Below are 25,903 nucleotides of genomic sequence, written 5' to 3'. Positions count from 1 at the left end.
AAACCCACAAGACTTGAAAAGATTCAGTGGAATGCTTTGATAAACAGTCACAGGAAATAAAACACAGGCATTGTTTTTTGCTTAAAACTGATGTTTCTGCTATTTTAAATGGTCTACTGTAATCAGAAGTCTGTGGATGTATTCTGACAAGTCAAAAATACAAAGGAAGGCTGCAGAGAAGTCATTGAAACTGCAAGGAACAAAGAAACTATATGTTATCTTTCAAATATATTTACTTTTCCCTTGCTCTAGGACTTAAAAACAAGCACTGTTTTCCCAGACAGCATGGCAGAGAGCTTGATCCATCATTAGATCATTGGCTTGTACAAGCCACAGGAACAGGCTTTACATTTTTCTACTGAGGTCACATTAAGTTCTTCAAGGACCAAACTCCACAGACTTTTCTTTTGAGGAAACTGAAACTGTCTGTGGTATTTATGAGACAGTTCTCAGTGTCCAGCATTCCTGTCATAACATCTTCCTTGCAGGAAGTAATCTGCAACATTTTTCTGGAGGAACGTTTGGTCAGACATATCAAAGTGAGCAGGACGAGCAGAATGGACTTGTGGACTGAAAGTTGTTTGCCATGAAAACGCATGCTGTGTCTATATTAAAACCTAAAGCCAAAGGAATCAGTCCCAGATTATTAGCAGATTAGATTATTATTTTTTTCTAACCTGTCTTTCCCCCTCTAAGCATTACACAGCATGATCATCTTCAGCCTCCAGTCTTGAGCAATGATTTTTACAGTAATAGTCTAGCATGCAATTAAAACATATAACAGACCATCTTTGATAAGAAACAGCATTTTTAAAGCCCTTCACTCTGACCATGCAAGAAGAACACAAGAAATGAGCTTGCGACCTTCATTAGAAATTGTGTGCAAGCAAGTCAAACTCCCATCTTTCTATAAAACAAGGCAAATTATAGGTGAAATAAGAGGATGATTTCTCATGCAAGATACATGATTAAAAAAAAGGGGGAGGTATGGGGAACTTTTTCATTCTAAGGAATTAAAAATAGAGTAGGGACATGCTTCCTCTTTCCTTTCTGCTGTGTGCTTAATTTTTATTTTTTGCTTAGGCAATAAGACCCTGGCAGGGACCTATCTGCTGTATTTGTTGAAGAAAATCCCTAATATTTGACTGAGCTGTTTGAACAAATTGCTTATATAGTAATACACTACAATTTTGTAGAGGCAGATTCCTCATCTACTGAAGTGCAACAACATCTGGCACCGGCCAAAAGCTAAGATCCGAGTAATAGAAACACTTTATACGGTTCACCCTTTGTTTCATTTTCTAAACAAACCATGCCAGAGCTGCTATTTCTTATCAAGACTCCCCCTTCTCCATTTGACCTGTCAGCAAGCAATCTCATTTTTGACATTCTGTGTGAATTTTTTTCACAGCTTTAGCTCAGTGCTGTTTGGATAAGCACTTAATGCATGCATGTGAGTGAACAGACAATAACTGCATTTCCTGGATGTGCAAAGGAGGAGCTGCAGCTGCAGGAAAAGGGGTTGGGCCAAGCACCTTCCCACATTACATGTGAAGACATGACCCAAGCAGCTATCAGGAGACAAGTCTGCAGCCAGACTGACATCAACCCCTGCACAGCACAAGTCTTGGCTCCCTACATCTCATAGGTGGTCAGCTAGCTGGAGCCATCCTGCAGAGCCATCCAGGACATGAACCTTCTCAACTCTGCAGCAGAAAGCAAAAAGCTAGATGCAGTGTGGAGGAGACTTCAGCACTCCATAAACCCCCACTTGCACAGCATTCTCGGGCTGAATAGCCCTATTATACAAGCTTGCTTACACTGACACTTTGATTTTCTAGAAGGAAAAACGATGAAAACACTCTGAAAAGCAATAGGCTAAAAAAATGCTGAACGTCTTTTCTCTGCAAAACATATTCTGGCTATCCTTGCTACCAAATGCTTATTACTTGAAGCCTCATCCCAAAATCAAGCATTTCCAAAGCTGCTATTCATTATAAAGATTTTATTGTCAATGGTAGCAGTCGAGAAAGGGGAAAGAGAAAATTGTTTGCTCCTACTTGAAGGATGCAGAGCATTCTGAAAAAAGTGCTTTTGTGCTTTGTAACTATGTAATCAGAGGCCAGAAAACATTCAGAGGCGTCTCTGCACACCTCAGAATACAGCTGTCGCCTTCTATATTGCTTCTTTACATTCCCTAACAGAATGGCAAGTGAACATGGACCATATTTTCATGTTGTTATTTTCAGCTTCCATAGAATAACTTATGTACATAGACAATGTTCAAGCTTTATTTATATAAATTGCCTTCGAAGACCTAAATAACAGAAAATCATTCCAATCTGATAGTAGCTGACAGGCCTTGTAAAACTACCATTGACTCAATTCTTGTTCAACAGTCCTTTGCCATGGTTATTGACACTGAAAAAACCTTGATGAGATTTTACCTTCTCATTAGAATTATTTACTCCAGTAAGCAGAAAAGTAGGCACTCAATAGGACTGATGCATTAAGGGAGGCATTTGGCTCATATTTGTTAATAATAGGTATGAGCTGCTCAAAAAACTAGGGTCCAGTTGTGACAATAGATTATTAATTTTTAATGTAAACCTCCCACTCTTCATAACTCCACCCCCCACCCTTAAAATAACATCAGAAAACACTGTTCCAGATAAAAGAATACCTTCATGCAGGAAACAGAGGAACTGGGCTATCCACCTGTAGCCAAGACACATCCATTTTAAAGGTAGGTCAACTAAACCCAATCACTGGATTTGCAGCACACCAAACCACTGCTACCTATTCCACAGAAATCAGAACATATGCTTATAACAGCTCAGACATGGAAGGAAATAGTGGGGGAAAGACAACAGTATCCACCAAAAAACCTCACTGGCCACTAGATCTCTAGAAAAGGGAGCTCAGATGACAAGATTTCAAAAGCAAGCACAAACCACAACCTCCCTGTCCCCTCTTCTACACCCTACCAATCTGGCAAATCCCTCCAGCACAACAGCATAGCAGCCTGTTCTACCGAGAACTGTGCCAAACTAGGCAATGACAAATAAAATAGACATAAGGTACTGCTGTGATTCTGCTTGCTACCAACCCTGTCTTTAAAATTCCTGAAGCATCCAGCCTCAGCATTTCCCAACACTAACATTTTTCTTTGAGTATGAATGCTAAAAACAGAAGAATACTGATACATTTGGTGGCAAAGGCTGTGAGTGAGTGGTGTCAGGCTCCATTGATTTGCTAGAACTCCAGCCCTGAAAGCAGCATAACTGGCATCATGCCCTGTGACAGTAAATTCCTATCAGGAAATATAAAAGTCAAGAACAGAGACTTCACATACAAGAGATGCAGCCAATAACTTTAAAGAGAATTGAGCAGGCTGGAAACTAATGATGTTTCTTTTATTTCACTTATGGTATCAAGAAAAGAATCTTACCAAGGCAGTTCTAATATAGTACAAGGCACAAATGTACCTCCCACCCTAGCTAGGGCATGCAGATATGTTGGAGGTATTCCAAAAACAGACATGACAGTCATAAGCACAAGAGATTTCTTCTTTCATTAATGAAAAGAAACTATTGTGCAGCTTCTACTGTACTCGGGCTGCAGAAGCCTGATTTCTAGCCCCATCAGTCAGGTCATTATGAAATATCAATGAAATCACATTGCCTTCAGCCCTGGATAACAAAGGCAATAGTCAAGGAATGTTTTAGAAAGAAATGATCTTTGAAGAAGGGCCGTAAGACTCTAGATTACACAAAGAGATTCCCCCACACCACCTTCTCATCAGATCCAGGCTCTAACTTGGCATTAACCTTTTCTTAACTCCTTCAAGCACTGCTGTACCATAGCATGTATTTGAAAATAGGCAAAATATCTGTACTATTGCAGTAACTCAAGAAGTTGCACCACAGCTGCTTTTAACCCCTTCCAAAAGGGGGATGGCAAAAATGTGATGAGGCAGTCTCACAGACTGCTGCCTCTGTGGCCATCTAGACATCAAGACTGGCAGCCTGGTTGGAACTGCCTAGAGAGGTGATTCCACAGGTGACATGGGCTACCTGGGCCTTCCCATCATGGTGAAGTGGGGGACTGGAAAGCTAGAACATGGTTGTTCAAGAAAGCCCCGCAGACTATCTCCTGTGGACGTGCGTGATAGAATTTGTTTTACAGAGAATTCTTTTGCTGCTTATTTACAGGAACAAACACAATAGAGCTCAAAGGAGTGGGAATAACCATCCTCTGAAAACACAAATATGCAAGCAGTAGCATGCAATACAGAAGATGTGGCTAGCTGATGCTGTTACCACTGATTGCCTATGCACCAAGCAGCACTAAGTATACAGTGAAAGACACCTGGATGACTTCACAACACCCATTAAGCTCAGCCGTGAGATCTTCTCCTAGCAGCACAACTGCTGTGCTGCAGTGGAGGGGACAGCCATGCACCGGGATAAACCTAGCCTGGGTGCATCTCAAGTAGTCAGGCCTAGTTCTTAGCAGTCACATAGTCAAACCAGAATGGTTAACAAAATCTCTCCAGTGGCAGGATGAATCCTCAGGTAGCTAGCTTTCAAAAACATACATTACTTGTATCCTCATGTGGTAGCCAGATATAAACAACAGCAGCATTTACTAAGTGCACAAATACAGACCAAAACCAATTTCTGCCACAGTAGAGTGCCCCTTCCTTCTTCATATTAAGAACAGGTTTTTCCTTTTTATGAAGGCCCTAGTACACTTTACATAAGCTTCTGTGTTTGTGTATTGTTCCTAGCTGTTTCTATTCGTTGCAACCAGTAACTGTAAAATTTGAATCTGTATGCCTCTGATCGCCAGCAATGTCTTTTACCTTGAAGACTAAGGATGATAGATTTTATTCTAGAAAAGAATTAGAGAAGCTAGAAAAAGCCAAACAGTTCCCTTGTCAAAAAGCAGAACTGCATACGTTCTGACCTACTCCAACATACTTTATGAAGCCACCAAGGAGCCTCAGGCATGTAAGCCACAGTATGGAAATGTGCTCAACAAAATGAAATATAAAAATCTTTAAACAAATAAAATACCACAAAGTGCAGCAAGGTACCCAAGGCTGAGAACACTCCTCTGGAGACACTATATGTCAGAGCTGATTTAGCAGTCAAGAATTTAATTCTTGTTTTTTAAGTTACAAATCTAGCAGTCTCCTGGGTGATGAGCAAAAGTAAAACTGAAATAGGGACGAAGCTTATTAATTTAATTTTTTTAAAACAGTAAGAAACAGATTTCAAAGAAGCCATAAAAAGCCCACAGAGATATCCTTGGAACTCTCAGATATCCTAGGACTGATTTCTTTGCTTGGCCACTTTGAAATACCTGCTCACACATCTGTTTTGCCACAAGTAAACAGTTTGGGTCAAGACAGGATGGTTGGCAGTTTTTTGCCCCACACAATTCCAGCACTCTCCCTTCTCTTCCTTTCTGTTCCAATTTAAAAAAAAAAAAAATTACAGAGATTAAGAAAAAAAATAGTTCAAGCTAACCAGTTTTGCTTTGATAGCAGAAGGGAGCAAAGAAGCAGCACTCCTACAGTAAAAACAGAGGCTTTGAGAGGGCAGAAACATCCAAAGGATTATGGCTTCTACCTCTGAACTTCTGCCAGCTCATGCATTGTGTTACAAGGCAAAGTCAAACACATTAGTTTAAAGGCCAGTGGCCTGCAATGGAGCAGAACAGAGAAAAAGCTCACATTAGCCAAGCAATAGACTCTGCTGTAGGCAGCAACCACTTTCTCTGTTTTATTAGTTGCTGTCTGCCTGCATAGGGCCTCTCCTCTATCTCTGTGCGAAGTCTAAAGGTTAGCTTAAACAAGGTGGCTTGAGGTAAGCCGTCTGACTGCAGGCTGCTTACAGAGCCAATTATCAGGTCTCAGCTGAGGCAAGAAAAAGCAAGTTCCTAAACTATCTCTGAATTGTAAGCTTTTAGATTACAACCTTTTTTATCTACATAGAGTAAATTAAAAGCTTCATCATGGGTACAAACACTGCTGTGTTTCATCAAGGTTTCCTGCAAGTCAGCATGTACCCATGGAGGCATCATAGTGGGGGTGCCCAGGTTCAAGTTCACAGCTGCAGTAACGTGACTAAGTGTGGCACTGTCAATCTAATCTGGAGGTTTCCCAAAGAGCAAATTCTCAGTAGATTCAGCTGCTGCTTGGCTTCTGTTACTGGACTCTGAACATCCTACCCCAAGATGTAATGCAGATAACACAAACAGCTGGCAAAAGAGGGAATCAAAGTATACCAGAACTAAACTATGGCACTGGCATGATGCCTGGTGATTATGTTACAAATACCAGAATTAAGATACCTACAGGAAATACAAAGCCAACTTTAACACAGTCAAAGTCTACTTTCCAAGCTTTATATCTATCTTACAACACCAGACAGAGACCCCTCAGTTAGCTTCAGGTGAGGTTTTATGTTTGCAGTGCTCAGATGAATGCACAGCAAAAAAATCTTACTGCTTCTCTGAAAACTCAGAGAAAGGGGAGGTAGGAAGGTAGCCTTAAAAAAGCAAAAAAAACCCAAAAAACCAAACTATTAAAAATACCCCCCAAAACAACTGAGGCATAACTGTGCCATGAAGTTTTAGAAAACACAAAATTCCTCCTACCCCACAGAGGGCTGGCTTTAAGCCCAGAAGAGTGTTTAATATCAATGTATTAGAAAAATTTTGCATATTCCACAATTTGATAGACTTTGTTGTAGACTATCCTTTCTATTTTCTCCCTTCCACTCCTCCACAAGAAGTTGCATGACATTAAGATAAAAGAGCTTTTACAGATCTATACCGAAGCAAGCAACCATGACTATTTTCAAATCATGGATAAAAGTCAAATTAGAAGAAAAGGAGGTTGATCTAAAAGAAAAAAAAAAAAATCCACCTGGAAAATTCAGCTAAGAAAAAGTCATCCACCCAAGACTTCTCCAGGGGAAAGAAAACCACAGCAAGCAGCAGGTTACTAGAGAACAATAAAAATCTGGTCAGTAAAATCTACTTTAAAAATTAGACAGAGGGGCTTACATCTTAAAACTCTTACAACATGAATTCTCACTAACACATGAAAAATTTTTAAAATCCATGTGTGGGGAAAAATGAACACACTTACTTTTAGTCGAAGAATTAAAAAAAGGACCCTATTTATGCTTAAGGGAGCAATATTTCACCTGCATGCACAAGTTTACTAGACGGACATTACAACAAGGAAGAGTGCTAATCAGCATCTGCCACTGCAAAATTGCAATGCAAGACAAGAACAAACTTTTGACAAAGTTGTCACACACACACACACACAGAACAGACCTTCATGAAAAGCCCCATTGTTCAGTGTCTTGGGAACCTGCTGACATGGAGGGAAGGAATTATGTTGATGAGTTAGCTGCAGGGTTACTTGTCTGGTAGATTGAGCCACAAAGATCAAGCTTAAAATGACTTGCAGTATTCACTGAATTCCCTTGTTTAAGGCCTTGCCACAAACTAGCTGATAGCTATATAGCATAGACTGCCGGATTCCTTTATGGCAATAATCTAGCTGAACTACTGTGCCATTTTTTGTTTCATTGTGCATTATCACATTTGCAAACGTGAGCAGCACAGAACATCAATAGGATACAGACTTCCTGAGAGTGTCTTATAAAACAACCCATGTTGCTAGTGTGTTGAAAACCACCTCTTAACAGAAGTTCAGAATGTGAGTGACAGTCATGGAGAAGTAATCAAAATTTGATACACTTTGGATTACATTACCTGCAAAGAATAGAATATAATGAAAAGCAAGTCCACTACCATTGCCCAGTGAAGGTAAAGGATCATATATCTAACATAAGAAATCAATGCAAATGTACAATCTGGAATGGAGAGAAAAGCTTTCATTTGGGGGGGAAAAATGCTAGGATGGATGAGAGGGAAAATTTAGTTAGAGGCACAAAGGATTACTGCCTTAGAAAAACAGTAGCATGAAATTGGTCAATCACATTTTTCCATTTGCAAAATCTCATACGTTTACTTTTCTCAGATATTTAATTTTCTCAGACCTGTTCAGTTAGTTTTAGAAAACGCAAGGGAAGGAAAGCTATAGCAAAACAAAAACAAAAAACAAAACAAAAAACAAACAAACCCAAAAAACACCCAATGATAATTGAACGGTTGGCAGTTTTCATGGGTTCTAAAAAACAAAGTAATAATTCTGAATATGTCAACAGCTACATCTAGAAGCTCTGACACTCCTCTCCACTCCCCCTATTAGCTAATTACCTCTGATAGCTCAATAAGTTTGCTTAAAAGTTGGATATAGTTTTGCATGCCTGCTACTTAAAAAATGTGAAGCAGCTGAATTCAAGCCCTTCCTTAAAGCTTTTCTTAACTTTTAGAGGTACCACTAACAGCACACAAGGAATTAACAGGCTTTGTGCAAACTCTGCTTATAGCTAAGTATGCATTTGTCGTAAGACAAGAATAGTTTAGACACATATAACTCTCCCTATAACTGGAGAAATACATATATTTCAGCTAATTAGCAAAAACTGAACACCTTCTGTTCTATCACAAAGAGTTAGCATGTTTGAAATTGCAATCTTCTTATTCACTAGTGTCCTTAAGTTCATAAACCAGCAAAAATCTAGAATCAAATCTAGCAGCCTAAAACTTGGATTGTAGAGCTTTAATTGATTCAGTCAATCTTTCACAATTCCTACAGCAAAGGGGATTATTATGATACTTTTTTCAAGACCTTTGAAGTGGCCAGTTTTAAAAGAAAATTTAAAAAAAGGATTATTTCTAAAGAGAATTACTCTACAACATTGATATTTGCTAGACTTGTTTGAGTGAACGCACTCCCTTTCTCTCTCTGAAGGTGGAAAAAAAAAATCTTGAACTTTAAAGAAAAACTAACAACTAAATCTATGTTTAGGTCTGTCCAAAGGAGAGCAGTTAAAGGACTGTGCAAAGCTACCAGACAGCCTTTAGACCCAATAAAGCATTTAAAATCTGTATCTTGTGTTAACCAGCTTAGTCTACTCAAAATACCCATGAGGTTTTTTTTAAAAAAAAAAAAAAAAAAAAAAGACATTAACAATACTTAGTGCTGAGTGTGACAACAATGCAGAGATAAGTGATTACTTGCACTACTCCCAGAGCAACTGAAGATGTTTTATTCTGTGCTGGGAGGAAACAGGAAGAATTTTGGTAAACGTCTGGAGTCTGTATATTTCTGTACACCACTGTACTTGCAAAATCTCAGGCTAGCTAATGAAGAATTATGCAGTAGCATAGACTAGCAGAGGCCAAAGTAACCATCTAATTAGGGCTTAAGCCCCTAATCTAAAAAAAAAAAAAAAAAAAAAGTATTAGCCCACTCCAGTCCCTTGTCTAAAAGTGCATCCTCACCACATTGCAAACTTTACCTTCATTAAAAAAAAAAAAAAAAAATCAACATTTGAAGGGGTACTAGGCAAAGGGATTGTGCTCCCCGCTTCCAAAAGGACTAGAAAAGAGGCCAGTTTATGACTAAATTCTATAAAAGGCATTAAACTAGTTAATCGTGGGGTGGGAGAGAGATCATAATAGATTATATATGGCTTAATTATACCCTTCAGCGAATTATGACAATCTCAAAGAGTAAGATATGGGGCAAAGAGACTAAAAGAATCAAGTACTCTAACATTAAATTCTTGCAAAGTATTCTCCTCTAAGGATACAAACACTCCAGAGCAGCTTTTGGAAGTTCCTTCTTCCACAACAACAGAACTTTTTTTCATTTCCAGTTCTCTGAAGAGAAGCTTTAAAAAGACTGCTCTGAAGTTTTCTTCTTGTCTTATTGTCACACTCGTGTTCTCTATACTAGCACAGGTCTAGAACTGTGCTACCAATACAGCACTGCAATTAACAGCAGTTAGTGCTTTTGGACAGGGGGAGGAGATTTCTTTATATCCAAGATTAAACCATTTAATAATGCATGAGTTGTACTAGATGTTGTCAGCAAACGGAATGAAGAGAACATTAACTGTTAGAAACAGCAGCACCAAATCCTCTGAAATTTGGAAGTTGTCCCACCTGAAAGAGAATTAAAACTGGCACTGGCCTTAGGACCTCTTCTGGGGAAGTGACGATTATATCCATAAAGGACCTGTAGGGATGAGAGACACCAGCCTGGTGCAGAACACCTAGTGTCCTCAGCTTTCTGCACAGCCACAGGGACAGCAGGAAGCTGAACGCAGGGAACCTCACAGCTCCTGCCTTCCCAGTTGCCAGCCAGAGCAAGAACCTGTGGACTCTAAAAGCTCCTGACAGTGCAGATCAGGCTGCGTCCTTTGCTAAAATGGTTATCCACACCAATCTTTGTCTTTCATTTGGCTGCCTCAGTCTCTTCATTCCACTTTCACTTCACAGTTTTCCCCCTTCCTGTTGTCTTGTTCCATTTGTCCCCTTGCTTCACCCTTCCACATCTGCTTATCCTTTCCTTTCTCCTGTCATTAAAAAGAGAGGTTGCAGTAACAGACTATAATTAAAATTACTTCCAGCAGGGTCCCTTTGAACCTGCATCAGTGTCCAGCTTCAGGACTCCACATCCAGCTTGGATTTGGAGAGAAGCCACAGCACTGAAAATTGACCATGATGCAGGTGCCTCAACTGCAGAACAGGTCATCAAAGCCAACTGTATGTACAAGAGTTATGTTTGGCTTACAAAGCTTATGCTCTTGTTTTCCCCCTCTCACATTCCCTCACCAGAGTGCAAGTTCTTTGAGGCAGAGATTTCTGGCTACCTGTTTTGCAACATGCCTAGCACAGTCAGGCCCCATTACAGCTGTCAAACAACCACCATGAATCAGAACGATTCAAGTGGCAAGTGACAAACTTTGAAAATTTGCTTCTAGTTCCAGTTAGCCAGGATATTTTTCCCTTAAAAGGAAAAGGCAAGCGATAGGGTACACAGTCCAGGAATCAGAGAAGTGAACAATTCAGCCTGTCTGCTGGAGAAAGTACAGATCATGGATTTTTCCTCAATTGAACAAAAAAGTTACATTCTAAGTTTCACTTTCAGGACTTGCAAAAATCTTGTCTCTTCTCTACTCAAGACAGGCTTGAGCGAAGGGAACAAGGACTCCACAATCTGACAAGAGAACAAGACAGCAATCATTTCTTCCAATAATAGTAATTTCTCACAGTTTGAATGTAACAGTTCACCCTTACCTCAACTTTGCTTCCTGGCTCATGAGCTGCGGCAGCAAAGTAGACCACCTCCTGTACTTCATCCCTAGGCCGTGCAGAGTTCTTTCCAAACACCACCAGCCCATCTTTAGAACATGGGGGAAAGGCTACAAAACAGTAACTTGGGGGAGCTGCAGCCATCCTGGAAAGGAAAGGAGGAATAAACAAACAAAACTAGTGTTTGCTGAATTCATAATTGCATGCATTAGAGAATTATTCAGTCTACTGCTACTTGTGGTAGCTAAGAGACAATACATTCCCTCTATCTGTCATTTGGTTGCCAATGATAATGGAAGAACAGGACAGCTCAAAGGAAGCTTATCTTGATTTAGTAAAAAGAATTACAGTAGTTTTCAGACATTTTTCACTGAAGCCTTGTGAAGGCATAAAGGAGAGAAAAAAAGGCAAGATAACTGTACCTTAATGACTCTACTTAGTCCCCACAGAAAGAGGATATTCTGCACCGGAGCTGTTTGGGAACATATGACCTAGATGTATTCTGCTGACTCAGACAAGTGCAGAGACACAGAATAATTTTAAATAATTTATTCTCTCTGCTTCCATGCAGTTTAATATTTTAAAAAAGAAAAGATGAAATATGTTTGAGGGATTCCTGAGGGAAGACAATGGTGTAACTGGAAACAGAACAACAATACAGCACAATTACATAAAAAACTGTCTGTCAATTTATCTAGTCAGATCAGAGAGAGACTGAAGCACTAATTGCACTTTATTTTCACTGTGGTTTGTCTGCATTGGTGCTCTTACCTAAAGTTAATTGATTGCAGTTTAATTGTTTATGCAGGCTAATGTGAATATTCTTTAAAATGCTTACAGGATAGTACAGGTATTTTAAGATTTTAAGTGTTTGCAATGACAATATGTTAATAAAAAATGTCAACTGTTTCAGGACTATGACACTACTATAGCTGGTCTTGTGCACATTGCCATATCCCACATTTTTTCCACTATTCAGGGAAACTTCTGGCACATACGCCTACAGAAGAAAAAGGTGGGGTGTTTACTGCTAAAATAGCAGTTAAACAGTTTACTGTTAAAATAGCACTCAACACAGATGTCTGAGATTTCTTCATTGATCTTATCATTGCATCAGAAATTCCAGCCCCAAAATGAACAAATATATTTCTCTTCTCCCTCCATGATATCCTGAACAAGTAAAAATATCAGCACACATTTGGACTCCTTAGAAATAACAAATACAATCAAAAGTTTCCCCTTGAAGGCTGCCAATTTATTTGAAAGACAATGCTGGGGGTAAGGGTGTGTGCAAATCTGGGTTTGTTCATTAACTTGGACATCTTTCAAACCATTCAAGTGTGACTTTTTATTTTTCTAAAGCAGTACCATTTGAGCACACACTTCTCACAGCATAGCAGGCTTCCAATATTAAATCAAAGAAAGAATACCTTTTGGATAAAGGCTATAATCCATAAAGTGGTAATTGTGAAGAAAACATTTAAGAGTTTGGCTGTAGACTATGAACAGATCATACAGGTGCTCAACCTTGCAAAAAAACTTCAAGACAAGATGTGTGTTAAAGGTGTCCTCTACCAACACAATGTGGGGTGATGAATTGTCTAGGGACCTCACACAACCTTTTAATTTAGGTGAGATTATATACAAGAATAATCAGCCAGTTGAGTTGAAAATGCATTAGGAAAAAAACAAACTCCTTTTTACAAGCAGAGTTTTGACCAGTGTGAAAGGACAAGGTACTATAAGCTGGAATGACTTCAACTGATAAAATACATCCAGCAGAGGACACCTACCTGCAGGCTTGCATATGAGCCACTAAGTTTCAGTACATTATTGGTTCTAGATGAGTGTCTTGCAGGTAGACATGAAGACAAAACCCCACTTTAATTGCCAATCTTATCACTTTCAAGTCATTAGAGCATTTGTGATTAAACTGAAATGCAACTTGTATTAGCGTTGCCCAAGCTTCACCATTAATGAAACCACTTAGTATTTTGCTATGAATTATTCCAAATATATACATTTATTTCACTGTGTTGGTGATGTCAATATAACTACTTTCCAGCACCCTAAGAGTTCACATATACCTTCAGGTAAGTCAGCATTTAGTGCTCTAAATTTGTTTTCTGATGCCTTGCCAGACCAGCCAAAATCTTGAGTAACTTGCAGGCTTACTGTGGATCTCAGTACTGAAGAGAAATATTTTCTTTATTCTAAACACAAACTAAGTGGATTTATCTGAAATACATAAGGCAGCTGAAAGACATTAGACATCCAACAGCCCAGAAAGAAGGGTTAAAGTGATACACAGTACTAATTTTTATTACATTAAGTTCTTCAACTTAGATACCGAACATATTGCCAGGTAGGTCTACAAAGATGAGAAGGAATGCTTCAATACTGTGTTATTGAACAAATTGGAAGGTATGCAAGGCAGACTTTTACATACCTACAGACTGAGTAGGCAGGAGAAAGAATTAAAAACCTGTAGGTATCTAATGTTCAACAGACTCCTGAAGTCCTCCTTGGAATAAAGCAGGCTCAATAGTATTTGTGAGGTTTTTGATTTTTTCCCTTAAGTGTACCAACAGTTACTGAACCAAAACCAAATTGCTATTTTGGTAACACTTTTTAAGTATGAAAGTATTAGTAAGCTTCACTTCAACACACAGTGTATTTCATACAGGGGGGAATATAACAGTTAAACACTGCAAGCTGAATGTTACAACCTTATACTGAAAACATGATTGTCGTAAGAGTTGGCACTGGGATCTTAAATTATGTTTCTAGAGAAGGAAGCTAGCTAGCAGTCTACTACAGTTTAAATCTACTCAGTTTGCTAGGTAGCAGTTTTTCCTAGAACCTCATTTGGTTCATTTTAAATGTGACAAGGATGGCAATTTCTCAGATACACCCACAACCTGTGTTTGTTCAGAACACAACTGGACTTCATCTTCCTCCACCATGTAACTGAAGTAGTCTGTTAGCAGCTACCTATCTAAGCAGGACATTTCTAGTTGCCTACTTCATTCTCCTTTTTTCTTAGTTCAACTTCAGGTTGTCCTCGCTTCTCATTTTCATGCATTTGCCATCTCTTTGCTCTCTCACAAGGTACCATCCTGACTCAATACTAAACAAGCATCTTTCATCTACAGGAGGAACAGAATGCTCCTCCTTTACAGTACCTCTAATAAATCAGACTAACTCACAAAACCACCTACTGTTAATCCCTACTCTTTTTTCACAGATTATTTGCTCCTCCAACAAAAGGCAATCCTGAAAACCTTAGAAAACACTGGGAATTACTGCAAACAAATCTCAAAGAACACCTTGTTGCCCATTCACATAATTCTTTACCACAGAGCATGTTAGCATACAGGCCTCATTCTCTCAACAGAGCATACCTCAGAGCTACATTTCGGTGTAGACAGAGATAAACCTACGCTTTATATCAACAGGCCCTAGATTTGATTGCAGACCCTTACACTCATGGATGGGCCACTGCAAGTTAAGAGAAACAGGGAGCATATAGTCTATTATAGGCTGTATCCAAACCCATTCTGCATATGAAAGCACTAGAAATAGACAGAGCTGTACATTATGCTATGCCACTACATAATAACTGCTGCAGTTTCAGGTATTTAACAGGCATCACACTTGATTGACCCAGAATTACAGCGGGCATAAAGGTTGGAAAACCACTTCTGAGCAACAGCCACAAGGTAATACACTCCAGTTGCTATCTTCTTATTTGTCAAAAATATACTACAGCAGGGATGCAATATTGCACGTGGTCATATTTTTTCCCCAGAGTCACCTGGTCACTATGGACTTAGCTTAGTTTGTGTTCACTATGAAGAAGTTTTGTTTAACAAGTTCCCTTACTAAGATCTTCTCTCATTGTAATAAATCTCATTTACAGACTGTGAAGCCAAATTAATTCTATGAACAAATCACCATTACTGTCAATGGTAAAACTGATGAGCTCATAAGTACTCTTGATACAGAAAGAAAGGAGTAACATCCACTGGGCAATGTTTCACATTGTAATGTTTGGAGCCAGACAACAGGTACAACAATTATCAGGGCTTTATAAACATATCTGAACATCACTATACTCCTGAAATAGGGTGAACATGGAAGTGCTATTGCCTAGCACCACCTCAAGAAAACTAACCCATAAATCTTCATAGACAAAATACTAATCTTCAGGTTGAAAATAGCAAGAATGGGAACATTTCACTCTAGAGTATTTTCCATTTCACAGTATGAGGATCTTACAAATGCTAACAGGTATTGAGGGGTCAAAAATTCTAAGTGGAACAACTTGCACTATTAGTGTCAAAATTTGTCAACAACTGGACTTCTAGAGTGGCCAACAAGGAATAAAATTGTTATTCTTTAAGTCTGTACATAAAGGTTGTGACATAATCTAATGAAAGCTTCATTTAGATGTCATTTTTCACTTATAAAAAAAGGAACAGACAAAGAATGCTGTTATAGCAACGGACAAGGAGGACAGATTGCAGTATCCCATCCTCCCCTCACAAACACATGACTGTCAGAGACTGAAGCCACACTCCTTGGAGAATAGGGAAGGGCATAAATTATTCAGTGTATTTTGGAGCCTTCCTCCCAACCCAGGAAAATTGAAATAGCTATGTGTCCACAACAAAGCACTCTGAGCTTAGCAAGTCAGAGTCCAAACTGGACAAAGGAAGATTTTCATACTAACTTGCTCATGACTTTTTGGTTTTGTTTTTTTGGGGGGGTTGGTGGGGTTTTTTTTCTCCCAGAATAACAAACACTGTGTACTGCTTCTCTGAAAGCTGCAATTTGGTACTGAAATAATCTCTTCTAAAGTTCAAGAATTTGACTGCTACAATAGAATTACTTCTCAGAAAAATAACTTTATCCTCTCATATCAAATAGATACCAACTCTTTTCAAGCCAAATAATTTCCCCTGTTTGCCAAAATACCCTGAAGGCATTAAGCATGAAGTAATTACTAGTTTTACAAAGTTACAAATTATGTGAAAACTGGCTTGCCAACAGTAGCTTTCATAGTTGCATGTCTTATTAAAAAAAAATACTAAAAATAAAAATTCAATAGTATGAACTATTAGGTTTTGAAGCTCTTCTAATAACTTATTGTTCAAGTGATTCCAAAGCTTATTTCTAAAACAGTAAAACTGCTTTTGCCAACAGCAAGGTCTTTTCTCTCTTATTTCAATTGGAAAACAAAACAATAGGCTTATAATGAAAGTGCAGCACTCACTAAGAAGCAGTGGGCAATAAAAAGAATTAGTGTGAGAAAACAAGGTCAAAAAATTTAACTTGAAATTTAACTCACGCTTTTTGAGATGAGCCAATATTTGATCTTCACACTTTTTTAAGTGCTGCTAACTTAATGCCCTGCAACTTTATCTCAAGAAAAGCTAAAGATGCCCCTAAAGTCACATATAAAAACCTTTTGGTTTTAATACAACTTAGGTTAGCTGGGGTTTCTGAAATGTTAATTAAGATTTATTGTTAATATAAATTAAGATTTACACCAAATGAAAAAATTCTGAAGTAGCTATTCCTACATGTAGATCTACTCCTTTCCTGACAAGGCACCATTTAGGACATGTTAAGTGATGCACAGGTACACAGTTCTGCCCTTAATACACTATGCAAAAGTTTTGTTTTCTACACCAATATAGACTCTTGCCTAGAAATTTACTAATACCCAGTCACCATCATGTAGAGCAATACCAGACCAGTAAAAGATATTACGTGAGAAGTCAACTACTGCCATTACAGCTCCTCTGCACAAGAAATCAAAACAACACTCAAGCAGATATTAAGAAAAGTTCAGTGAGATCAAGCAGCCAGCACTGACAATAGAAAAGCATTCACCTCATGTTACTATGAGTAGAATTTAACTGTAAAATTTGCCTTGTATTGATATGATTTGACTCACAAGCTGGCAAAAACTTGGCTTGATCAAGCCAAACCTTCACCTAGGAGCATAATTGCTGCATTCATTACTCAGCACAGCTACGCTAGGCAAGTCTTCCAGCACGGATGGAACCACGAACAATACACTTTGCCTTCATTCAGCTTAGTGAGGTTGCATATATACATCACACAAAGTCATCTTTCAAAGATTTTCTAAGTTTGTCTTCAAGAGTTTTGTTGGCGTAACTGTTGAGCTTTCTGAAGCACAGACATAACCGAAGTGTTGTACAGGGTAAAGTCTAAACTTCTCCTAACCTCCAGTTTTTCAAGCACACCTGTGACTGTCCTAGATAACCCATTGTTAATGCTGGTGATAATCAACATCATGTTTTGTAGACAGTGCAGGTGTCCACAAAAACAAGGATAGGAGGGTTAACACTGGGGCTGCATCTCAGACCTCCACAGCAGTTTTGTCAGAACACCAGTTTTACTGATCATATAGCCTAATTTTTCCACCCTCACTTCTAGTTTCTTCAAATTAATGCTGGTCTGGAACAGGTGCTTTAGATACCAGAAATACAGAGGCTGCTTAACTTTTTTCTTGCAAGTTCTGAGTGCATTCTGGTGATGACAGCATTTTCTTTAACATTTATATTGCAAAAGAGATTTGAGCTGCTTTTAAAGCCCAGAGAGCACATTAAACCTTTTACAAAGGCATACAACTTTTTTCTGTGTATGAAAGGATGACTTTTCCTCACTATATTTTGGGGTTTTATAAAGCAAAAACCCAGCTGTGCTAATATTTCTGAACTATTTCAGTAATGTTTAAAGATTTCAATAAATTTGTTTTCATGGCTACCAGAAAGGGTAAGTGACCTAACCTGCAAGAAACATTTACAATGAAAAACTGAAAGGCAGCATCTGAACAAGCGTCCTCAGATTTGCATCAAGGCTGTCTCATTAGGAAGGGAAGAATATATCGGAGAGGCCACACATTATTTATTCTCAACTGTTCCATATTTTTAACAGCGTGGCAGGAGAAAGGTCAATTACAACTGTGAAAACTTTGTTCAGCGTTTAGTTGTTGGTTTTGTACCTCCATTTTAACTTTCAAATTAAGATGTTTCCTGAGCCTGAGACAAGCTTGTATTTCCATTTACAAATCAAGCCTAGTGTCTTACGCACAGAGACATGTGATCTCTGCATCCTGCAGAAAAGCAATGTTTCCAAAAACAGAAATGAAAAGCAAAATTCATTCAGCGCTGGCACAGAACAAAGACAGCGAACTGAAAGGCACAATAATAATATTGTTCTTACCTTAGGAAACACTGAAAGGTTATTTTTTTAATTGACAATTTGGACAGTTTTAATGCATGACTTATCAGGAGAGAGGAAGGTTGCATTTATTAAGAAATTAGAAAGCAGAGACTGTTCCTGAACATAAAGCACAAAACCATGCCAGATCTCTGTGTCCCTCTGGTTTGGACATTTCATTATTTAGACCTTAGTCAAACTGTTTGACTCCTTCCTTACCACCAATGGATGATGATACCAATTTACCACTTGTAGGTGCCATGCTCAACTTTGATTGTCCCTCTAAGCTGTGTCTGAGAAGATCTCTAAGAGGAGTTACCAGCAGCTGAAACTAAGCAAACCATGCTCAACTTTTCTCTCTCTCTCTTTTTTCTTTTTTTTTTACATTAACTACATGCTGAAAATCTCTCAAGAATTTTCTCAAAATGAGCAACATCTCAAACTTCTAGTCAGAGATTTAGGATGGACATTTTCTCCAGTAAGTTTATTTTATTTTTGAATTACAAGAAGTAGCAATTCCCTACAGAGGCATAAAATCAAGTTGCACTTCAAAGCTTTCCTAAGTAGTACGCCCCCTTCAGTCATTTAACTGAGCAAATGCATAATAGGCCTGGAAGGAACTGAAAATACTTCTCTTGCTGTATGTGGGAAAATTTGGAATATTCTTGGCAACAGCTGCCAGATTGCTTAAAACTGTCTAACAAATTAGACACTGGCCATCAAATGAGCATGGTAAAACTCTTCAGCATTTCAAGTCCTAACAAATGGTAGGATTCCAGCTGTTACAAAAGTTTACAGTCCCTTGACCAACCAGTTCCATTTTAATTGTCTAATGCATGCTCACCCAACCTTTCAAAGTAGGCATCTTTCAAAAGAAGATAGAATCTTATTTTTTGCCTCAAGTCATCTGAATTGTTAATGAAAAAGTAGTTCTATTTAAAAACAAATCAGGGTCAGTCATCCAGAAGACAACAGATTTCAGACTCATTTCCATCACAGGCTATGCATACAGGGAAAATTCATTATTTATACAGACTTTTCACTGAGAGGCTGTCAGTGCACTTAATTAAGTCTCCAAGCAGTCACAGAACTCTATTCCTTTTGTAGCTGCTGTTCCAGCCTGCAGTCTAAGGTCATATTTGTAACACTCTCCATTTCATAGAGAAGCACCTGTTTTCCTGCTTCTGTCACTAGGGCAGAGACCCTTGTTAGGAGCTGCTGGCGTCTAAAGCATCTTTGTACAACACACAACTTCATAATGAGAAGCTGCTAACTGCTGCGTAATACTTAGCCATGTAGCTTTCCCTCTTTGTAAAGGGCCAGCATAACCCAGTTCTGCAGTTCAGTTAGGTCTTCATCACAGCACGGGCGAGACTGTCCACCTCCACACACAACTGGCTAATGCACACTGACTGGTAGTCATTTCAAATTAGCAACATTGTTATGTTAACAAGGGGTAAATTAAAAAGCATAGAAGTATCTTGTTGGAAGTCTCAGTTTAGTTTAAAATATAACCTAAAACAACAGCAAGTGTTGCAAAGCTAGCAACAGTGTTTGCAAATGTTAGGATGTAACACAACACAGAAACCAGCGATTTGGGTGCCTTACAGAGAGGCTGGTATAGATAGCAATTCTGTGCAATTTCTCAATCTGCTGAATTTACAGAAAGAGAAGGCCAATACACTACAGGGACAACGTCCAGCTTCACAACTCTTCAAGTCCATAATAAAGAAAGAAATTCTTACTAGAAGCTTCTAGCATAAACTAGCATACTTTTCCACATGCAAACTGCGTAAAGCATCCATGGTTGATGACTTTTAAAGGGGAGGGTGGAGAGCCAAACTCAGTACCCTTTACCAAAAATACCAAACTGAGCAAGAGTAAACAAATGGAGCTTAAGCCATGCCCTGCTTTACCAGGGAAAAAAGTTACAAATGCCTTCCAAAAAAAAGAAGTTACCATAAAAATCTCAAACTCTAAGCATCAGAAATACTTTTCTGGTGAGGACAAAACCTACTCATATCAAGAAAGGGTTTCCATCCACCACATTTGCCTCAATACAACACCTGTCTTTTTAGACTCTGTGTGTAAGCTCGGGGATCTAAACCACTTAGAACAGTTCACAGCACTACGAATAGTTTGTTAACTTCAGTCTTGGATTCATCTCAAATCAGTGGAAATCCTGTGTTCACAGAGATCAACTTCCTAAATACATATGATTGAAGATTTGTTTTGAGATTTCTTTTTGTCTGGCTGGAAGGTTTGGGATACATGTTATGAACAAGCCAGCATGCTTAGTGGTGCTTTAATTCCCCAATTCTAAAACAGTTTTTAGACCAACAGTTGAAATGGTAATAGTCTATAACCAAATGAGTCAGTCACTCCACTTCCCACAGGTTCATGTTTTTATTATCTTCTAAATTAATGAGGAAATTTAGCATACACAGTTTGCATCACAGAATTTGCCAAGTGTACTGCAGCACAACCACTTCTCTGGGATTATTAAAGTTTCATATCTTACAGGTATGGAAGGCTTTCGCTTTCGAAGAGATTGATTTATACATATGTGCACTGGTAGGAATCAGGGCCCTAACAAAGCTGTCTTCTGCTTGAGATGCTGATTTAATATGATCCCCCGCCCCCCCAATTATCACTACTGGAGAAAATGTCTTTTTAAGGCAGGTTAATCATAGCCTCTAGTATTATTATAGCAGCACAAACAGACATCTCAGTTTTGTAGACTCTTGCAGGAAGGTATGTCTGCTCATCAGCCTGCTCAAGTGAATGAGACCATTGCATACCTACCTGAGCATTAACAGTATGCTTAGAAGTGCACATGAAGGCATCTAGATTTCAAGGTGACTATACGAAAAGGCACCTTCAAAAAAAAAAAAAAGAAAAAAAAAGGCGGGGGGGACGACACGCAACCCACGCCGGGTCCGTAAAGAGCAGAAGGGAAAGCAGCAGCTAGCAGAGACCGGAGAGCCTTGCTTCAAGCTGGAAGGCAAGGGACAGCCGGGGACGGCGTTTGCCGATGCCAGCCCCAGACACCAAGTCCTCCCCCAGCCCCGGACCCACCACCCGCACCACCGGGGCCCAGCCCCCGCCGGGGCCGCCGCCCCCGCGGGCCGGGAGAGGCCTGCGGGGCAGCCATGTTACGCGGTGCCCGCAGCCCCCGCCCAGGGCGGCGCGGTGCCTCCCGCCGCCGCGGGAGCAGGTGCGCGGAGGCCCGAAGGACGTCGCCGCCGGGGCACGGCGCCCGCACCGGCTCTGCGCCATCCTTCCCCGCCGGCCCCCTCCCTCCCCACCACCGCCCGGCGCTGACGGGGCGAGCCCCGCCGGACAGGTCGCTGCCCGCAGACCCCGCGCCCTCCCTCCTCGCCGAGCAGTAAGGCACCGGCCCGGCCCCGCCGCTCAGAGGAGGGAGGGAGGGAGGGGAGGGGGACGGGGAGATACCGCCCTGCCCCACAGCGCTACCGGCACCGTTACCGTACCTCAGCGCGCCTCACGCTCCGCTCCGCACCGCTCCGCTCCCCTCAGCCTGGCGGCGGCGGCGGCGGCCCCTGCCGGTGGGAGAAGGCGCGGCGCGCGGCCCCCTCCCCCCTGCGCGCGCAGCCGCCGCCGAACCGCTCCGCGCGGCGAGTCCCGGCCGGTGCTGCGGCCCGGCCCCGCGTGGGTCAGCGCCGCTCGGCCGGCCCCCCGCGCCCCCCGCCGGCGTCGCCTGGGCGGGGGTTGCCCCACGGCCACCGCGGGCCTCGGGGACCGCCCGTTGGGCGTTTCACCGCGGAGCTGGCCGGCCGCCCTGTTGGCACCAAGCCTTCCCTCGGAGCGCTTCCTGCCCTCGCCCGGGATCCCCGTGAGGGAGAGCGCCGGTCCCGGCTCCTGGCGGCCCCTCAGGGCGAGGGGCGGTGGCCGCCGGTCCCTCGCGTGGGTGGGGGCACCCTCAAACGCCACGCCGAGGCGTGGGCCGCCAAAGCGGGAGGACGTGAAAAGCGCCAGGAGGCGGCAGCCGCCTGCCACATCCCTTCACGTTAGGGGTTGGAAGAGAAGGGGCTCGTTTATTCAGTTTTAGTCATGTAATTGGATGGGTAACTTGTGTTCCTCTGTCTCACGCACGGGCTGAGTCTAGAAAGTGAAGCAGGTAATCCAAAATGTGGTTGCTATCTCATTAACCAGTCAAACCGCCGGATAAGGGGTCCGCCAAACGGCACAAAGCTGAGGGGATGACCTCACGACGGGACTTCGCTGCTGGCTGCGTGTGAGGCGTCACGGCGGGTCCTGCCCCTCCAACGGCTGAACCCTTGGGGACCTCTCAGCCCTTCGGGCACAGCAGCAGCAGCACCAGAGCAGGAGGGCACTGACCGTCCCTCTGAGGCCCCGTATAGAGCACAGCATGCCTGGTCCGCAGCACGTGGAGCGGGTGGCCTGCTCCGTTTGCCAAACCCGCCCAAATGGGGCTTTCCCATGTGCTCCAGCCTCAGCACACAACCTGTGCCTCCACACAGAGGTGAAAATAGTTTCACTGCTAGGTATAATCATGCAGGTCCCTGGCTACCCAGTTAAACTGCTCTGGTTTAGGGAAACAAACATGATTTGCTGGTGTGAGGCAGCACCTTTACGTTCCTAGCTCTGTCTTCAAGGAGAGGAACCTTGCTGGACGCTCCACCAGCACCTGCCTCAGATCAGACTCTTAGTGTCGTGCAGAGACTGCCAAGTATGTTTGATGGGAAGACGGGAAGGTTGAAATGAAGCTGGGGAGGAGGTCAGAAAGGCAAGGATGAGCCGGTAGACAGAACAAAGAGCATTAAAAGCTGGAGTGTTTCAGCATAAGAGCAGGAAGAAGCGATTACATTAGGTTGGTGCACCAGTGTGGAACCTAGGGAAGGCACAGAAAATATAGAAATCTATAGAAAAGCTTTGTGCCTAAGTCCGTGAGGTTTATTCTCAGCTATTGCTATTTCACAGGTTTTAATGCTTTTTGCCAGCAGAACTAATTACCTGAAACTACCCCATCTGCATGTCCTCCATAGTGCTGCACAAGTTGGTGGTCAGAGTTGGGTTCCTCCAGATATTTGCTTTTCTTCCTATTTCTTTTCAGGAACCTAACTTATTAACATGGGCCAAGCCAGCCTAACATGTCTGCAGAATCAGTTGCCACAAAAAGCACAGGACTGATAGTCCGAATTTCAGTTAGTACTACACGTCATCCACTCCTACAATGTAGGAATCAAGACACTTAAATATCACACTGCTTATTAGGTCAGTAGATCTAGTTTAGTAATCTAGCAAAAGAAAAACAAAGTGCCAGGCAGAATCTACATATGGGTCCCTACATGAAAAGAAAATTTAGAAGGAAAAATCCTGGAACCATATGTGACAAAAGGAATTTCCTCTCATCAGCACAAGCAGCAGAAGGATCCACGGGTCTGCATTTGTTCAGAAATTATGGATAAGCTTTGGACACTGTTGCTGTCAAACTTAATTGCAGACCAGAAGTTGCAACTTCATTATATAACCAAAAGAGAAAGTAATTTGCTGTTCCCAGTCTAAATCTCAGTGAATGTGAAATATTGTGGCATCTGCACCTTTTCGGGGTATATCAGTAACCTGAATAGGAACTAATTCAGAAGTCATTACTTAGGCTCAATGCTTTTGATTAAAAAGCAGGGCTGATCATTAGCAACACGGAGCCCTTCATACTCTAAGATCTTCCATTATTTATTTTAAGCCAGACCTTTGTTTTCTTCTGCTATCAGTTTTCTGTCATCAGAATTACAATTCAATATGTTTTGCAATAGAAAAAAGGCTGGATATCTCTTGCTTAAAATATCTAACTGAAAGGTGATTTGAATCACTGAAAAGCTGAGGAGTTTATACCAATTTAATTCTAACAACTTCAGTTGAACATAACAACCCAAATTCCTTGCTCTGGAGTTACATCAAGGATGAACTGCGTCACAGGCAGCTTGCTTCTTAGAATCAGAAAGATAGCCGATGAAAAGAGCAGGTGCAATTTAAAAGGGGTTTTAAATTATATCCTATAACACACTACTTACATTACCCATATTGTGCTCACTTAGATGACTAAGTCTATTCTCTAATTACACTGGAGATGATTATGGCTGAGTATAATCTACCTAAGAATTATTAGACTGTCTACAGAATGATTACATACCAGCGACACAGAAATCTTTGATGCTTCCCTTCTGTGTAAGCTGTCATGAACTGCATAAACCAGCAAGGATGAGTGGTTAGAGCATGGTCCTGGGAATCAAGAGATCCTGGGGTATATGTTGTTCTGCCATAAGCTTGCTGCTCGGCTTTGGATAATTCTTGTAACCTCGTGGCAATTAAGTTACCTCATACATGAAATGGGGAGTGCATTTACTCACAGCTGCATCTTTGAAATCTTTGCATGGAGACTGCTGCATAAACAGCAAATACAAAATTATAGTAATTAGGACAAAGTCACAATGCTTATCTATTGATTATTTGCTGTTTGTCTTTAATAACATAACAACAGAATTTATGGATATTTTAAAAATGTTTTTTTCTCCTGGAAAAGATGAGTTTCCAACAGGATGAAACATCAAAGAAGGAGAGCGGGAAGGACACATTGTTTAGAAAAGAGAATTTCAAAGAACCTTTGTTCCTTGTTTTATCTGTGAAAGAGACCAAAAGGCAAACACAGCAACATAGAGCTTAAGTTACAGTTTATTTTTGTTCTTCTTTAAACACCTCCTTAGTTGGAGATCAAAGCCTATTCAGCAGAACTAGTACCCAAAAATCCTCAGGACACTGCAGCACTAATCTTTGATTCATCATTTCCAAAATACTTTCCTCTGCAAGTTCAAGACAGCAGCCATGCAGGCATACAACCGATGGAACTAGTTTTCTCAGCAAACAGTGTTTAGAAGGAGAGAAGTTGGCTTAATGCAGACAGTAAAAAAGTCCATCTAAGTGTTGAAATTATATTAAAAAAAAATCTACTGTGATAGATTTGGTGAAAGGGTAGTGCAGCCAAGAAACCCTTTTGTTAGTATTCATTTTTGTTATTTCAAGCCACCATCTTATTCTTGTTCTCTCTGGTGGAGCACTGATTTGGAGTACCTAAAAATCAGATGAACGCGGGTTGTACGGAACAAATGTACCTGGTCACTGCTAAGTCGGAATTCTAAGCCTGTACCCATAAAGGCATCCCACTAAACATAGGTGATTCCTCTTGAGTTATAGGAACAAAAAAACTTCTTACAGAAGAGTTAGTAACATTGAAAAACCCTGCGAGACCCTAAGATAATAGTTACACCATAGGCCAGTAAATTCAACTGATGTCATGGAACAAATCTAAAGAGCAAAAAGTATCAATGATACTTGGGTGTTTTGGGTT

General features: G+C 40.8%; 1 protein-coding gene across 1 annotated transcript in view; it reads right to left on the bottom strand.

The window, feature by feature from the left end:
• SCRN1 (secernin 1) overlaps window positions 1-22,129 on the bottom strand; it is a 41,025-nt gene extending 18,896 nt beyond the window's left edge. The window contains exons 1-2 of the mRNA XM_069772492.1: window positions 22,011-22,129; window positions 11,245-11,404 (exon numbers count right to left, since the gene is read on the bottom strand). Of these exons, the coding sequence (XP_069628593.1) occupies window positions 11,245-11,403 (159 nt within the window). The 5' untranslated portion in view covers window position 11,404; window positions 22,011-22,129. The remainder of the gene's footprint in view (window positions 1-11,244; window positions 11,405-22,010) is intronic.
• Window positions 22,130-25,903: the final 3,774 nt, after the last annotated feature.

Source organism: Haliaeetus albicilla, chromosome 2 (assembly GCF_947461875.1).
Source record: "Haliaeetus albicilla chromosome 2, bHalAlb1.1, whole genome shotgun sequence".
Taxonomy (NCBI): Eukaryota; Metazoa; Chordata; class Aves; order Accipitriformes; family Accipitridae; genus Haliaeetus; species Haliaeetus albicilla.
The sequence above is the reverse complement of the archived record's forward strand: the minus strand, read 5'-3'. Positions and strand labels throughout refer to the sequence as shown.